Here is a 16,704-nt window from a genome sequence, read left to right on the forward strand (position 1 = left end):
AAGGCTATCGCGAGATCTAAGTGTGCTTGCAAAAGATGTATCACAAGATATGACTGCTCTTGCAAAATGTATAACCAAGACAGCACAGGTAGAAAAAAAAATACCATAAAAGGAGAATATCAAGTCTGAAGTGGCATCAGAAGACCACCTCGGACTGCCTCCCTGATGGACCCTTGGAGATTGAAGCTGTGGAATTTTACAATGCCGTGGCAACCTAAGGTGTAGCTGCGGAAAATGGGTTCTAAAAATGTGCAATCATTTGAGGAAGTAATGCAAATGCAACAGTATAAAGGACTGCTTGCTAAAAAATTGGACAGGGCTCTGGCTGCTGCCACGCATGCAGAGCAGTTAATTTTCCTTTATTGATCTGACCTTTATTATCCCTTATTTAACTCTTGAAATTTTGAGGAGTGGACTTTGTTTCTCACAATGAGATGAATACTCATATATGACAACCCAAAAATACCACGCAATTCACCTGAGACTTGGCCAAGATGGACACTCAGAAAGACAAGCTTGCCTTGAGAGTTTCAAAGCAATAAGAAGCAAAAATTCATTGCTAGGGACTTAAACAAACCTTAACACTGCCCAGATCCACCCCATGGACTTTGCTTGTCATCCCAGGCAGCAGCAGCCCTGCCTACATGGATTCCTCCCAGCAAAGGATTTCATGGACATGATGAACCAACATTTGTCAAAGCCAGTCTTGGAGGAGGAGATGAGATTGGGTCATCTCTTGAAATCCCTTCCAGGCTTGCATTTTTTGACTTCCCTCACACAGCAAGCAGAAATACAAATGGTCAAGCCAGGCTGCAGCTGGACTAATGGGTAATTTCTGTTCTCTGCAGTTACATCACTCTTACTGACTCAACTTTCTTCCCAGCTTGGCTCTTTCAAGCAGGCAGCCCTTTGGATCAGATTTTTCCACTTGAATCTGATCAACTTCAAAATGCCTAGCTTACAAATAATTTAAATGTTTTAAAAGACAGTATGAATATTCTGCTTGGATTAATTGCAAAGTGGGGGGCCCATGGGGTAAGGGTCATCTTACATAACAGACCACAAGTGAGAATAGAGAATACAACTGGCAGCTTCCAGTGGGTCCCCACAGACCATTTTTTCTCCACCGTGAAGCCGTTGTACATCAGGCAGCCTCCTCTGAGAGCGAGCCTACATCTGGAATAAACTAGGAGTGCTGCAGATCAGAAAAGGGGAGCACACTGCCAGTACGATGTGGGGAAGCTCGCCTTCTGCCTGCTTGGAGAGCACACCATCAAACGTTCCATTTCATAAGCACATCATTAATAGAACAAAAAGGAACGTTCTTCCTCCATGTTCAGGAAAATAAATAAATAAATGGGCAAAATACATTGGAGCCATTCTTTCCCCCACTTCCCCTTCACTAGCTAATTGCAGGGGATTTTAAAGGGGTTTGACTTATTTTGACTATGCCATGTTCAAGAAGCTGCAAATCTGGATATACAAAAGAAAAAAAATTGCTTTGAAATCTTTAATAAAAGACAAGCTTGGCAGTAGCAATGTGTAAACAAATGGAAAACAGAAACACCGTAAGTAGTTAAAAAGCTAGATAGTAAAATGGAAAATGTAAAATAGTTTTCCACAAAAAAGCACTTTCTGTCACAGCAGCAATTCAGACAAAGCTGATGTAAATATGTAACAATTTTAAAACAAAAACAGAGAAGCCCTGATAAGAATATCAATAACCATGCAAAGTCTGTATGCACGCACTGGCTGACTGACTGACATGGACCTGAATGCAGCCCAAGGGATATCTCCCTCCATCCACAATTCAACGTGGATTTTCACTGTCAGTCTGAAGGGACCAGTTCCCACTTACAGTCTTCACAGGGTTTCCCATGAGGGGCAGCAGAAGCAAGCAGTGAGACCTTCACCAGCCACAAAGCTGCTCTGGAAACACAACACTTAAGAGAAAGTTCTAAGTTCCATGCATTATAAAAATTTACTTCAATAAGCTTCACAGCAGCTGGCAACCAGCATGCTGATCACACAGAGCTGAAAAATAGCACAAAATGCCCTGAACTGAAACGCATGAACACTCAGACCTGTAGTGCAACAACCTTCTCTACGTGAACAGGAGGAACACTGAGATGGCCATACCAGCCCATACCACTGCCCAGAATCCTCCACTGATGTGGGATAAATTAAAAGCACTACTTACTCCTAGCTCCCTCCCCCACCTTGGATCACATCATGCCTCCTCCCAACTATTCCCATTCCACAGCAGGCAGGTAGGATAGACAGATCAGTAGCTGGGGAATTAACTTGCACCATCACACACCAGGTGAGCAGCCTGAATGCATCAGTCTTAAAATACAGTCAAAAGCCATCACTCTTCACACCGCAGATATTAATGTGAATGACTCAGTACCAGAAAATCATGCAAAAATGTGAATTTTGCAGATTCATAACAAAGCAATTATTTCATTAGTGGATAATGAGTGTATTTTTTATCTGATCTTAGCCAGGTTATTTTTAACGCTGATCTGAAAGCAGGACTCCGGCTTTCATCTACTACCCTGGGTTTTGTTTTTATTGTTGCACAAGCAAGCTAAACAAATCCAAGATAAATCAAAAGCAGGAGAGGAAAATAATCTTAAATTTCTTTATCAATAAACTATTCCAAGACAGGACTTTCTTTGTCCATCCTTGCTGCTTATGAAAGTTTCTTAATGCTGAACCACTGAAGCCTTTGGCTTCTACCTCTGGATGATGCAAGTCACACAGTGTGTGTCCTACACTGCTCAAAAGAGGGGAAAAGTCCCCAAACCCAACAGGAACCACACAGTATTGACGATATAAATTCTGAATGTCATCAAAGTAGGAGCCAGGAGCACAGACACAGCTGTGATTGTGTTCAAGTGTCAGTTCCTGATCTCACAAGTCCCCTTGTTTGGACAAACAGCCGCCAGACGCTTGGCATCTTTTCATTAAAATGTGAGGACTTTCCCTATGAAAAGAGAAGCCTCCTTAGGGGATGAAGCCTGGGGAACAGTAAAAAGCAAAAACATACCCTCCCCCAAACACAAACACATAATTAAAATACATGAAACAGGCAACACAGCAGAATGGATGAAAATTCCACAACTTTAAGCAAGACTGTCGCCCAGGGATCATCTCCTGAGACAGACTGCTTGTTGACATCATTTCCTTGGCAAGGGCTTTAAACATTTTATCAGCCAGTGCAAGTACCTGAACTATACCATCACCCCTTACAAAAATCTGCTGGAATCATCTGTCATCCTGAACCATCACCATCTGGATTGCTCAGTTCTGAGCTGTTCCACTCTTGGCATCAGCTGAATCATTATTGTGAGATCAGACAACGGAGTTTCTCCTCTGACCCTGGGGGGTTTCTGCCCAGAAATTGCCCCTGAGGAGCTCAGGCATTTAAGGGCTACAGGTGTTTTCACTACACTGAGTACCTTACTCGATCTCATGCTCTTGGTGGGCTTTTGGGAGTAGCTGCTTGATTAGACTGAAGTTTCTCAGAAAACACCCTTGCAGCCTGCAGCAGATTTAAGCCCAGCCTAGAGTAGCTCACCACATACTGTTGTCAGCTAAAGAGGAGTGTCTCATGAGGACTGGTACTACATCTGTCCACAGCAGGAATCTTTTTGGGTTTGCTCAGTGCTTTTAGTGCTCCGCCTCAAAATATTAAGCATATGCAGCTTTGTAATTTCAACAAATGCCTGAAACATTATAGCACCTAAGCAGACAACATACTCTATTTTTAGGCATGTCCACTTGGTTTCAACTATTCATACTTAATGACTAAAACAAAAAATGGTGTGACCTTGAATTTCAGCTAAAGCTAGTCATTCGCATTTCAGTTGTGGGTTTGCTGTATCTTTAATATGGCACACAAAATATTAAGAAAAAAGGCCCAAACACCCACTTTCTGTGTGGGTGGGAAATGCTTTCATAGAGGTGCGTTCACCTATGGTTTACAACAGCTGAGTATGTCGGAGACCTCCTGCAACAGAACCTTGAACATTCCTGCGCTGCCTTTGGGGATAGCTCATTTCCAAGAGTGAAGACCTCGTTTCAAGGTGACACAGTCAAACCAACACATTATAACTTACCCATTACCAGACTATCTCTACATCTAAGCACCCTTGGAAAATTCAGTACAAAAACAAGATAAAAGGACAGGTTGCTGCTCAAAATTAAAGTCTACAGAACCACAGCTGCAGCTATCACTTAAATCACAGCAAAGGCAGGCAGAATCTTAAGTCAGTTGAAAAAATTTGGCAGCAAGCGACTTAACCCCCAAATTGTGATGGTTGTTGTTTTATGGCAAGGTGAAATATAACTGGCAGCAAAAGATATTAACTGTAATTTCACTGCTAGTAACATCAAAGCACTTCCTAAAACCCCAAGCAAAAGCAAGGCCAAGTTTTGTCAGTGCTGTACAGCTACAATTAAAAGACAGCCCTTGTCCAAAAGAGAGTTTACAACCCAAAACAGGCAACAAAGAGGGAAGACATGCTTATCATAGTGCACATTAAAACTTCAAGACAGTAGATAGCCCCAGGATCCATGTTAATGAAAGTTGGAAGAAAACACAACAGATAAAAAGACTTTAAGAACTGAATCAGATTCTGAGGAATGCCTTTACATGACTAAACTATCTATATTAACACCTAAAACCAGTGCTATTTACGTCTAAACCATGCATCATAAGAATCCCATAAAAGCCTTGATGAAACAGTAATTACTGCTTAGGTTGCCAAAAAAATTGATGTAAAGCAACTTAGCTTCAGTAGCTTCACTGGACTACCTAGCTCACAGCAAGTTTTACATTTTGGTACAGCAAAAGGGTAAGAATTTTTTTTCCCATCAAGTTTAACAAAATAGTAAAATGCTTAAAGCCATTACATTATCTCAAGCCTCATGTTTTGATTCCTGTAATGTGCTATTAGCATTCCTCTTCTGCTTGGCAAGATAAGGAACATTTTCCACTCACCAAAAGTCAAGGTAATGCTGGCATTTACCAACACTAATTGGCAAGCACTGCTGCAGAAAGGCTGTCAGCCTTTCCTAACTGCAAAGGAAAAAGCAATTCAAAGGCATTCATCCCCACCCAAGATGAGCCATGTCAGTAAGAAAGCAATAATGGGCCCGAAGAATGAAGAGAGCTGCTGATAAAATGTACCATGCAGTATTAAAGCAAGTCCTGGCTGGTTTTCCACACACAGACATGTCTGTGTGCACCTGTGCCCAGGCTCACACATCTGGAGAGGGCCGTGGTCCTTGCAGGCTGGGCTCAGTTGGGCTGTAAGAGCAAAGCTGGCTAGGCAGGCACAGCTCTGGGGGCTGAGACCAGGGCAATGAGGTTAACAGCACGGAGCCAAGATCCTGAAGCACTACTGTAATCCAGATCTGCCCAAAAACCTCCAGGAGGCAAGGCATTAACACTCCTTTGCCTTTCCCTTTCTCTCCTTTTGCTAATAGATAGTACACTGACTTCAGAAAAGCACCACACACAGAACGCCCAGATGCTGATCTGCTTCCATCCTGGAAAGGCATCCCACCACAACCCCACCCCACAGTGTCACCATCACCCAGGACACCCTGAACTCCTCCCGTGCCATGTAGCTTTGCCACTGGAGAAATACTGAAATGCACAGTCCCAGCCTGCCTCCCGTGACTATTAAAGCATTTTCACTCTGCCTAATGTCCTTTACACAGTTCCCACCAGTCTCTGATAAATTCGTATCTGGATTTCAAGACCTTAATAATTTGGATGCTTATAAAGAAGTAAGAGAGTTCAAGGGCATTCTGGGGGGTATCTTGTTTTTTGCTTTTAACAGCTGGGTTTTTAAGAGCTTTCAGAGCATCCTGCTGGGGCCAGAGGAAGCCAAGGTGGCTAGTCTGTTCTGGTACAACTCATCTGTGTCCAAGCTTCCTTTGGCTTCATCAGTGAAAGCCAAACCCGGCCAAACCTGAAAGCCAAACTTCTCATCATGCCTGCCAAACCTGGATCAGTTTAAGTCCCTTTTGACAGCCAGACTCCAGCCCCCCACGCTCCTAATCTTGTCTTTGCAAACCTCAGTCCTGCTTCTGATCCCTGCCCACGCCAGCTGTATCTGGCCATCTCTGGGCTCTCCTTAGGGGCTGAACAACTACAGAAGCAGTCCACAGATCCTCCAAAAAGACCAGGACAGAGAAGCTGAGAACAAAACTGAGGGATTCTGTCCTACCAGTCAACACAGCGAAACCCCAGGACTGGTATACTGTGAGCAAAGCTCACAACCATTTCAAAGTTTCCTTTTCTTTATCATTTTTAGTGGACTCCAGCAGCGCCTTCCCATATTCCTCTTCCATCTGTGCCTGTATAATTATCCCACAAAACTACACCCTGTCTCAGGCCACTGAATGAAAGAAGTAAACTTTGATATCTGTGTTTAAACACCCCAATCTTCACAGGATGTGAAGGGTCATTACTCCAGCTCAGAGACTGCCTAATCTTAAATCACTACCCTTGACTCCCACTGTTGCCAGTCTGGTCTGCTTTCCAGATCTTTGAGATCTTCCTGTCAGGCAGACACACGGCTTTGAATCCCCACATTTTTAAAAGTCACTTAGGTTCACCCTAAAAATATTGCAGCATAACTTAACCACCTGTAAACATTAAATGCTGCCTGTTAATTGACAGGTACAATATTTACTGAGGGTTACATACCAGCAGACAGCCTAGCAGATTTGTTTATACACAGTGATAGCAATGCCAAGTGCAAGGAGAGACAGATCAAGATCTGAGAGATGAAAGCAAGCCTGAAGAAGGGGACTGGCACATGCACACAAACCAGTAACACAGGAATCTCCTGGCAGGTTCACTTGACAAACAGTATTCATCTTGCCTGTTGTTTCACGATCCAGCATTGCTGTTATGAGCAGCATGCACAGAGAAAATGGGAGAGAAAATGGGAGAGAAAATGGCAGAACAACCCCATGCCTGTGGGAGAAGTGCCTTGAAAGCAAAGGGCACTGAAATGGCATGTAGATGCCTCAAAAGCTCTCTCAGCACAACAGCCTTTAGACACTGGCCATGGGCTGGCCACTGGGATCAGCACAGTAGTGGCTGAAGGCATGCAGATCAACCTAACCTCTTCTCCCCTATTTTGGTTACACCAACTTCAAACTAACTTCCTACAGAGAATAAAAACAAAAAGGAATTTTCCTGGACTCTGCATTTCAATTTCAGCAAAGCTCCAGTGTGCCTCCTGGGCTGGGAAAAGAGTAGTGGAGAGGACCAGCAAGGTCCTCCCACACCCATGCTGGTCCCTGAGTGGCTTCTCAAAGCCTTTTCTCCCACCTACAGCCAACCTCTAGTCTGCCACAGGCTGGGTCTCCCCCTGAAAGCAGATACAGCGCTCCCGAAGGGCAAAGGGCTGACAGCTCTGGATATTCACCTAGTCAACATGTGGAGGAGATGGTGAGCATACGGCAGGCAGCAGGCATGGAACTGCTTTCCCCATGCAGAGGGTGCCCTGCCAATGCACCCTGTCCCTGCTTGGGAGGAGAGAACTCCTCCTACAGGAGGTTTGGCTCACTCTTTAAAACCTGGAAGGAGGCTGCAACTTGTGGCAGGACATCTTGGATGCCGTTTTCAAAAGGCTCCTGACTTGACTGGATCTCACATGCCTGAGCACCAGGTCACGCTTTGAAAATGGAGCTAGAAGTGAGATCTGAGGCTCCCAAGTGTATTTATTCCTTGCCTTTTTTCTTTTTTTTTTAAACAGGAAAAAAAAAATTGAAAATTTTGTTCACTGTCTCTGTTCAATACTTATTAAGAAACTGAATTAAGGCACACATTACTCTGATAGCAGCTACCCCACAGATGCTGTAAGTGATGGGCCTCCATAAGGCCCCCTGGTCTTTAAAAAGCAAAGGATGAGCTAGGCGTGCTATTCAGGCTCCAGCTATTCACATTTCTCTTCATTCAAATATCAGGAAAACATAATTAGTACTGACACAGACAGAGGTCATATTTCTAAGCAAAATATTAGGGGGAGGAAGGATTTTTTTTTTAAAAATAGAGAAGCAATTTTAATAAATGACACTATACCACAACTGAACAGATTACAGCTCTTGAATTTTTCCAGTGCCTCAGCTATGTTTCCATGTTTTACAAAGCCATGCTGTATGTGCTCTGCATTAGAAGTGTATTTATTGCTCACATTGATACATATATGTTCTGAATTTAAGAATTTACTCCTCAGAACAAAATGATTCAAAACATCAAGGTAGCACTAGCACGAGATGGCTCCGGATCAAGATTTTCTTTTTTTTCATATATATATATTTTTGGCTTTCCACTTCAAAAAAAGTCTGATCAACTTCATTTATAACATGTGTTTAATTAGGCATCTTCAGAACAGATTCAAGAAGCCTTTATATGGACCAGAACTTTGAAAACACCAAATGATTCATTTATTTATTTTTAATCTTCTAATGTTTTTTTTCAGAATGACTACAGTTATGAGGTTTGCAAGACATAAACACCCTACTCTTTCTGTCATACCATAAAATCCAACATGTCTGATGCAAAGAGCAAGTTTTTGCAATTACGCTTCCTTAAAAACCAGAGGGGTTTTTTAATTGCTTTTAGCTCCTACAAAGTACTTTAAATTAAATTACTGTAACTTTACAACCATGATCACCACTACCCTGGAGTAGTGCCGAGGAGCACTAATTCAGAGGGCACATTTAAACCCCCTGTTTTTCTCAACAGAATTTAGTGATGAGATGTCCACTCACAGTTCTTTGTTACCAGTTTTGAAGTCTTAAAACCAAAACCAGCTGCTGCAGCCAGCCCCAAGCCCAGCAAAGCAGCCTTCATCTGTTTATACTATCAGTGCCTCTGAAAAGATTGGCAGACAGTGCTTCTGGTGATAGATGCATTATGGAAACCTGATCAAGGTTTGGGTTATTTCCCTCCATCCAGCAATGCTGCAATTTTAGACAGACAACAAACCCCAAGATCTCCATTAGGATGAAGACAGAAGCAATGAAAGCCCCAATCCCACTGTCGTCCCAAACATTTAACAAATTGTCCATCTCATCAACTCTGAGCAAAATACACAATTACTTCCACGTGGTTCCCAGACACTGGCCAAACAAGTTTTGTAACACAAATACATGCAACACGGTTCTGGCGCATCAAAAGGAAGCTTCAGTCCCAATGTTAACATGAACTGTAAGGTGACATCACGTCCAGGCAGAGCTAAACATGAAGCTCCAAAGGACAAAATTACCATCTTCTACTGACATCCCCTGCTCCAGTGTTGTAGGGTCATCAGTTGTCTCAACAAAAAACCCCGAGGCCAACCCTGAAAGGTCGAGAGATATAAGAACCTACCCTCCATGAGAGATGGAGTATGACAGAGGTTTCCAACAACTATTATTTAACTCTCCAACCCTCCTGCCCCTGTGTTTTAGACCCCACCCCACAGTTGGCTGCCCTGACAGCTTGTCTTGTCACCTACAGGCTCAGCCCAAGGTCAGAACATTGAAACCAGAGAATTGCTTGAGAAATCAACCTAATTTACTTGCACACTTGCTGCTTTCTTCTCTAGAAGAACCAAAGTAAACATACCTGGGCAGCCTGGTCCCCAATGTCTGGCATGCCAGCATCTGACAGCCGGCCCCGGTACGGTGCTCCAGTGCCCTGGTGCTGCTCTTCCCCGTTGCTCTCTGCTTCAGAGGTCTCTGGCTGAGCAACCTCCACCTCCATCGGGGTGCAGTGCCCATTCCCGTGCTCTGAGCCCGGCTTCTCCTTGCTGTCCTTGCTGCCTGGTGTCCTGGTGATGACCCCGAACTTCCTGGTCCTTTTTCCATTTTGAGCAGCTCTGTCTCCGGGCTCGGGGCTGGGTTTGGCTTTGGGGTCACAGCTGTTGCTGTTGTTGCCGTTGGAGGGAGGCAGCGGGGCTTTGCGCTTGATGCGGCGCAACATGATCAGGTAGACAAAGCCGCCATTCCAGCACTGCTCGGCCAGGTAACTGCGAGGAAAGGGATAATTGAGGATCACTGACCACCTGCCCTGCAGTGCCCACATCCCACCCTAGCAGCACAACTCGCTGTGCCCCATGATCTTCATGCATTGTCTCAGCCAGCTGATCATCTGGTGTATGGACACATTAGGATAACTCGAGGCATTGCCAAATGCTCTTTCCTCAGTATCAGAAGAAAATATCAGGAATAATTAACAGCCTTAACAGCCATCCAGGTTGATCCCACCACAGCACAACAGCTGGTAAATGCCACCAGCTCACATGTCCTGACCTCTGTATCTGCAGTACAGCAACATGTAAAGGTGGAGTAAGGAAAGCAGAGTAGAGAATGTTTCCAGAAGAGTATTAAAATAAAGAAGTATTTTCTAAAAAAAAATCTAGAATCATGCAGGATTTATTTGTGCAGAGGCACATAGAGCACCTGCATCTGAAACGAGCCCCCTTAGTGAAACTAATCTTCTGCTTCAACATATGTACATGCTTTGAAGGCCACTGGGAAAACAAAAAATCAGCCACTAGGGTAAGCAGGCACAGCACAAATGGCCCCAGTATGGCAAAGCATGACACTACAAGGCATCCCAGCTGCTTTACAAGGACATGGAAATCAGGTGGGTTTCCCTCATAGCAAGCATATTCTAACCAAAACAGGGGCCAAGTCATCTCAGTCGTGCAAGGAGCAGCCCCAGGTTCTCCTACCAGAGCAAAGCATCATCTCCCCTCCCAAAGTCTCTGGACATGCCTTGGAGGAATTAACATTTCTGCTTCAAACAAACCCTCTGTGACCTTACAGAAACTGCACCCACTGATGCAAAAGGGGAATCTAACCTCATGCTTCTTTTAGAAAAGGATATACCTCAACCCAAATTCTTGAAATATTTGGGTTCTGAGCCAAGGGTGTAACCAACTGAGAGTACAAACAAGCTGGAATTTGTACGTAGCAGGTTTGTATGTGCCCTTTCACACTAATTTAGGCCCCAAAACTATATTGCATTTCTCCCTAGTGAAGGCAGTATGAATTTCCAAGAGCATCAAATAAGCCCTTGCTGCAGCTGCAACAAAATGAACTCTTCACTAATACAGAGCAGTTCCTGAACCTACAGTTTTTAGAGATGAGAAACTAGGTGTGGAGTTGAACCATGGATCATAAGAGAAAATAGCATAGCACTTGTGAAAGGAGGAACCACTCAGGAGTCTGCCACCAAGTTTTTTTCCCTCCCTGCTGCTTGTAGGTGAATTTTCCATTTCCCTTTCTTAAAAGTTGTTTGGCTGTAAAATAAATCCTTCAAACTTAATCCTGCACAGAGGTGACTTAATGGCAAAACAGGAAAAGCAGCTCTGATAACCCCTGAAGCAAAGGAGTGAGGAAAGCACTCTCAACTAGTCAAAGTAAGCCAGACCAGCCTGGCAGTGACTGGAAATAACATGATGGGTGTGTGCTTCTGTCCAGGGACAAGAGCTGGTATTTTCACTCCACTTCTTTGCAAAGCTTCAATGTCCCCCACAGACAACATCGGCATTCAAATCACTTATATTTAATTAGGAAAACTGATATTCAAATGAATACCACAACTAAATAACCTTAAAAGCAGCCCTGGAGCCACAGACAGGAAGGACAAGCATGCTTGCTGTGCCGAAGTTCCCAATGAATATAAATTGAACTCCAACTCCCTGGACAGTCCTTTCAGTTTTCACCAGGCAATACTTTTTTTCCTCCCCTTCCCCAGACATAAAGAACATTTAAATAAAGCCCTAAGCCCATCTTTTTCCAAATGGCTGAAAGCAGACAGCCAACAAGCCCCGCCAGTTGGGAAGCCTCTGCAGCAAAGGTCAACTGTCTGGGTGGTCACAAGGTGACACTTGGCTCTGGGAGACACATGAAGCTGGCAGGACCTGAAGGGTTAGCATAGAAAAAAAATCCTGAGCTAACATGGAAGTATTTTTGATTATCAAGTTAAAAGAAGAATTCTTTTAATCAACTGAAATGGGGTAGTTTTGTTCCAGAAACAATATGGGCTGCCTGTTTTTCACATTTATCTTTCAACTCAAATTTCAAGGCAGCCAGTAAAGTTGATTAAAATTCATGACTTTTGCTTGCAGCAGTATCACTGCACTCTGATCCATCACACACAAGCCTGATAGCACCACTTCTCCTGGCACATGGACACAGGAAAGCAGCTCCTCTTCCCTAGTTGTGTGGCTTACGTGGGTACTGCCCACCCTGTTTTTATACAGTGTCAACTCTGCCTGACTTGTTTCCGTGCAGGTGCTTTTTGAAACACCAATCTCTGAACTAATTATTGATGTATGTTTTAGTGCCAGCAACCAAGTACATGCATATCAACAACTTGATTTAGGAAGTACAGGGAACAAGAGGGAACTTAGCATATGTCCACATAAAGTAATTCCAGAGAGGCAAAAATAATTTACTATTTCAACTCCACTCATAGCCCATTTATTCTGCTCATAAAGTGTAAAGTTGTAAGAAAAAAAGGGAGGTTTTTTCCCAATCCAGTCTTCATACACAATCATCCCTCCAGACTGGAGCAGGGTTATAGCAAGTGGCTATAGATGCAGCTGCACTGAAGTCAGCAGAGCTGTGCTGATTTACTCCATATGTTGAGATGGCCTGCATGTTCCAGGCATGCAGCCTGTACTAACTAACAGGCTTATGTCTTTTTGAGTACTTCTCAGCAGTTCAAAGAACACAGTAAGTTTCCACCAAAAAAAAAAAACCAAGTATTCTCTGGGTCAGTGAGCAGTTACCTTTGCATGGCAGCAGCAAGTCACTGCATACACTGGATCATGTCAGGTATTTCCGGACAGGCTAAGTCCTGCTGGGACCAGTGATGCAGTAAGTGGCATCATTATCTCAAGGATTTGTTTCAAACCAAAGACCAGGAAAACCAGCACTGATAGAACACTGAACTCATACCACAAGATAGGAGACAAGTTGAAATTAATGTACTTAGAACTTGTGGTCACTTTATTGCATTGCCCTTCCAAGATAGGGATAATAACCAAGGAGCCTGAGCCACTTGCAATTTCTGCTTAGTACATGCCAGCCACTTACCTGGCTTCATTTTCTTTTGCCTTTCTTTCCTATTTAAGTAAAAAGCCAAAAAAAAACCAAAAAAAAACCACCAGGGAAGCATTGCAAGCTCTCAAACAAAGAACAAGCTCTTGTACAAAGAACAGGTAAGATTGTATTAAATGAGTTCTCATTAAATGAGACCTTCCAATTTTAAATTCAGGAGCATCCCATGCCAGAAGGGAGTAGTGGGATAGACTCAATAAAATGTAATTATACAGTCTCTGGATAGCAGAAAACTGCAACAAGATAGACAGAACCTCAAATCCCCCTTCTCAAGGGCTTTAATGTGTGCAATGCAGAAAAGCCGTTTTTTTTTTGGTCCCTATAGAGGACTCACAGAGATTTTAGCAATCAATACACCAACAGTGTCTCAGGCAGGGCAGGATCAGAGCTGATGAACATATGCAGCAGCTCTCAGCACAGATGTGGGGAATCAGCTGCAACCTCCCAATTGTCACTCAGTTTGAAAACAAACCTCAGTTTGGATGGAGAAGGTGTGTGGACAAAAAAAATCCATAATTCAGCTTTGATTTATCTAAATTTATTGAAAAATGAGACTCTGTTTCTCACTTTGGTTTGCAGGGGATGGAATAGGTTTTGGTGAAAGCCTTGGATCTCACACACCAGCTAAGAAAACTCAAGCAGATCCTCTAAAGAGCTGCCACCAAATCACAACACATAACAGATCCTATTATCACTGATTTTAAGAATGCAAGAGATGTTACTAGCTGATCATACATCTGTTAATACCAGTTATCAAATCAAAACATTTTACCAGCAGAACACCCACCCACATTTTCTGTATTTTCCAGTCTTTGCACAATAGTGTCAAATCTCCCTGGCATAGCTCAGAGTCCCCTCAGACACTGCAGCATTATCTCCACAAAAAGGAGCTAAAAAAAATCACTGAAATACTGGTGTGGAAACATCTCCCACTGGCATGCTCAGAAGGAAAGACCACCCAGCTGCTCCTGATGCTTTGATCTCACCCTGGCACCAGTGCTGGTAAAACTCCAAGCCATATAAAAGGTAACCCTTAAGCAGTGAGGAGGACCTGTTCTTCTCTGCAGCAGAGAAACCATGAAAATGTTAATAATCCTTAAAACTAGAGGAAAATTGTTTTATACTTGAAACAAAACTGGAAAGTTACCTCTCACAAAGCTCAACCACGGGCTGGAAAATGCAACCTGTAACTGGTATCAAAGGACATTTAATACCCTTTTTGTATCAGAGCTATAAAGACAGAGACACACGTTCACTTCCTTGGGAGACTATTTTGAGTTATTCAGCCAAATCCCATTTCTCCCCTACACAGCTGAACTGACTGCTGTGATCATAAAAGCTGATAAACTCACTGAGTTATTCCAACTTCTTTGGCACACATGTGAAGTGTCAGACTCGGAAAAAGTGTCTTAGACTAAGACAGTAACTTTGTCTTTTTTTTGCATACATATATATATATATTTGAGTGTGTGCATGTATAAAGGTTTAGTGACTTAACAAGAGCATGCTGTGACAAGCTCTCTGTCACATCCTATCTCACTTGAACAAATACAGACAGCCACACTGAGCCATGGAAAAATCAAAGCAGATCCAGCAGCCGTAAGAAAGCATCTGGATCCACTTTAGGGTCAGAAATATTGAAGTATGTTTATTTTACACTAATAATACTATTTAGCATTTCTCCAGAAATCTTCATCCTGACAGATCAGAAAGTGCTTTGGAAATGATACGCACAGAGCATCACTGACATCTCGTCAGCCAGCCATTGTGCTGCTCACCAAGCAGAAACCTCAGTCGAGACGACCACTTGCAGAGCCCCTGCCTAGCCCTCCCAGGACCTATAATGTCCTTTGCAGGACAGACAGATTACTAATTTTTATGCTCTTCTCTGAAGGACTTTGGTATGGTAAAATGTCTTGAAACTCAATCTTCTTCAGGCTGGAAAGACGAAGGGCAGTGCAGATCCTCCCAGAACTGAAACGTCCAGCCCCAAGGGGATTTTAAAAGCCAAACTTAACATTTCTCCATGACACCTGCAAATGAGCTAACTTGCTTTTCAGGTAAGGCAAATTAATGACTAACAGATAGTGACTGATGGATCCTGATGAAACCCTCACCTCACTGCCATCACTGTGCAGGAACATCCATCCCACTAAGGACTGATTTTGGCAAGCGCCAGTGGGAATTTTCCACAGATTGCCACGTCTTCAGCCAGGAGTCAAGCCTGCCTTAACGTCTGCGGGCAAAAGAGAACACTGACCTACAAACACCTGGGCAAACCTTGCTGCATCCAAGCTTGCAAGAGGTTCCACTTCCTGAGATCTGCAACAGATCTATTCCTGAGACCAGCCCTCTCATCCACCTCCTTGGAGAATTAAGCTCTCCAGCTATAATTCATCTTAGCAGAAAGCAATGGTGTTGGTAAACCTGGCTATTACTTCAACATAGTCTCGGGCACAGAGCTGAAGCACACCAGGAATGAGCATCAATCCAATATCTCATCACCGACAAGCCCTTTCCTGCCCCAGGCTCTGCAAGCAACGGCACTCACAAAGGACATAATGTTCTCTGCCTCCCTTAAAAAACGTCAGAAAAGGCGGAAAGGGCAAAGGAGAAGTCAGTCATGGAGCTCAGCTACTAATCACACCCAAGGAGAGCACTCAAACAGGGAACACAGAAGGTGCTCCCATCTCCCTTTTCAGGATGAGCAATCCTCAGCCTCAGCTTGTGGCCAAGTTTAAGCAGCAACACTCTTAAGTCTCACAGAGGCCATAGCTCTCTATGGCACTCTGCATTTCTGTCAGGATAGTCAAATTGGTAGCTCTGTGAAAAACAAAACTCTGAATCCAGTGTTTTTGTCTATGGCATGTTTTCCACAATTAAATTTATGGCAAAGAATGCAGAATTTTGAAGAAAAAACAACTTTGAAAGTTACATTTCAAGGTGTATTTGGTAAGGGTGGCAGGAGGCCTTGGGCAAGACTTCCTTGCACACTGTGATCCTGAACTCTCAGGAGTGGTGGAAAGGGAGTGGAGGGAGAATTGCTACTCTACTTTCATGGACTTCAAGCCTGCCTACAGCTTTTTCTGGAAGATGGAATTGTGACACAGGACCAAGACAAAGCTTGGTGAGACACCTCACCAAGACACTCCACCTGGTATCAACACAATGATGTTGCTTTGAAACTGGGAAGACTGAATTCCTTTCCTCTTCCTGTGCTCCACATCCCTGACAGCACCCCAGGCAAGCCTTTCCGTGGAAAGACAGGGCCAACAACACAGCATCCCACAGAGTTGCTGTAAGGTCTGAGGTGGTGAAGCCCCTGGATTTAAATATTGCAGTTTTACAGTCACCTTATATCTGGGATCAACCTGCAACAAACAGCACCATAGCTTTCCTCCCATCCCATATCCTGCCTGCTCAGATGCTGGCACAGTCATACGGGCAACAGTAAAAATGAACACAAGGAGGGAACTGATCCAACTTGAAAATAACCCAGCCACAGCAAACTCTTTAAAACTACGTCCTCAAGATGAGGATTTTAATACAGCC

The 16,704-nt window shown here is 43.6% G+C and overlaps 1 protein-coding gene across 4 annotated transcripts in view; it reads right to left on the reverse strand.

The window, feature by feature from the left end:
• Nucleotides 1–16,704, reverse strand: part of PDZD2 (PDZ domain containing 2) — a 201,808-nt gene that overhangs the window by 58,435 nt on the left and 126,669 nt on the right. For all 4 annotated transcript variants that reach the window (XM_033085233.2, XM_033085232.2, XM_033085231.2 and 1 more), the window contains exon 3: nucleotides 9,644–10,046. In XM_033085233.2, the coding sequence (XP_032941124.1) occupies nucleotides 9,644–10,046 (403 nt within the window). The remainder of the gene's footprint in view (nucleotides 1–9,643; nucleotides 10,047–16,704) is intronic.

The sequence above is a fragment of the Catharus ustulatus genome, chromosome Z, assembly GCF_009819885.2.
Source record: "Catharus ustulatus isolate bCatUst1 chromosome Z, bCatUst1.pri.v2, whole genome shotgun sequence".
Classification (NCBI taxonomy): domain Eukaryota; kingdom Metazoa; phylum Chordata; class Aves; order Passeriformes; family Turdidae; genus Catharus; species Catharus ustulatus.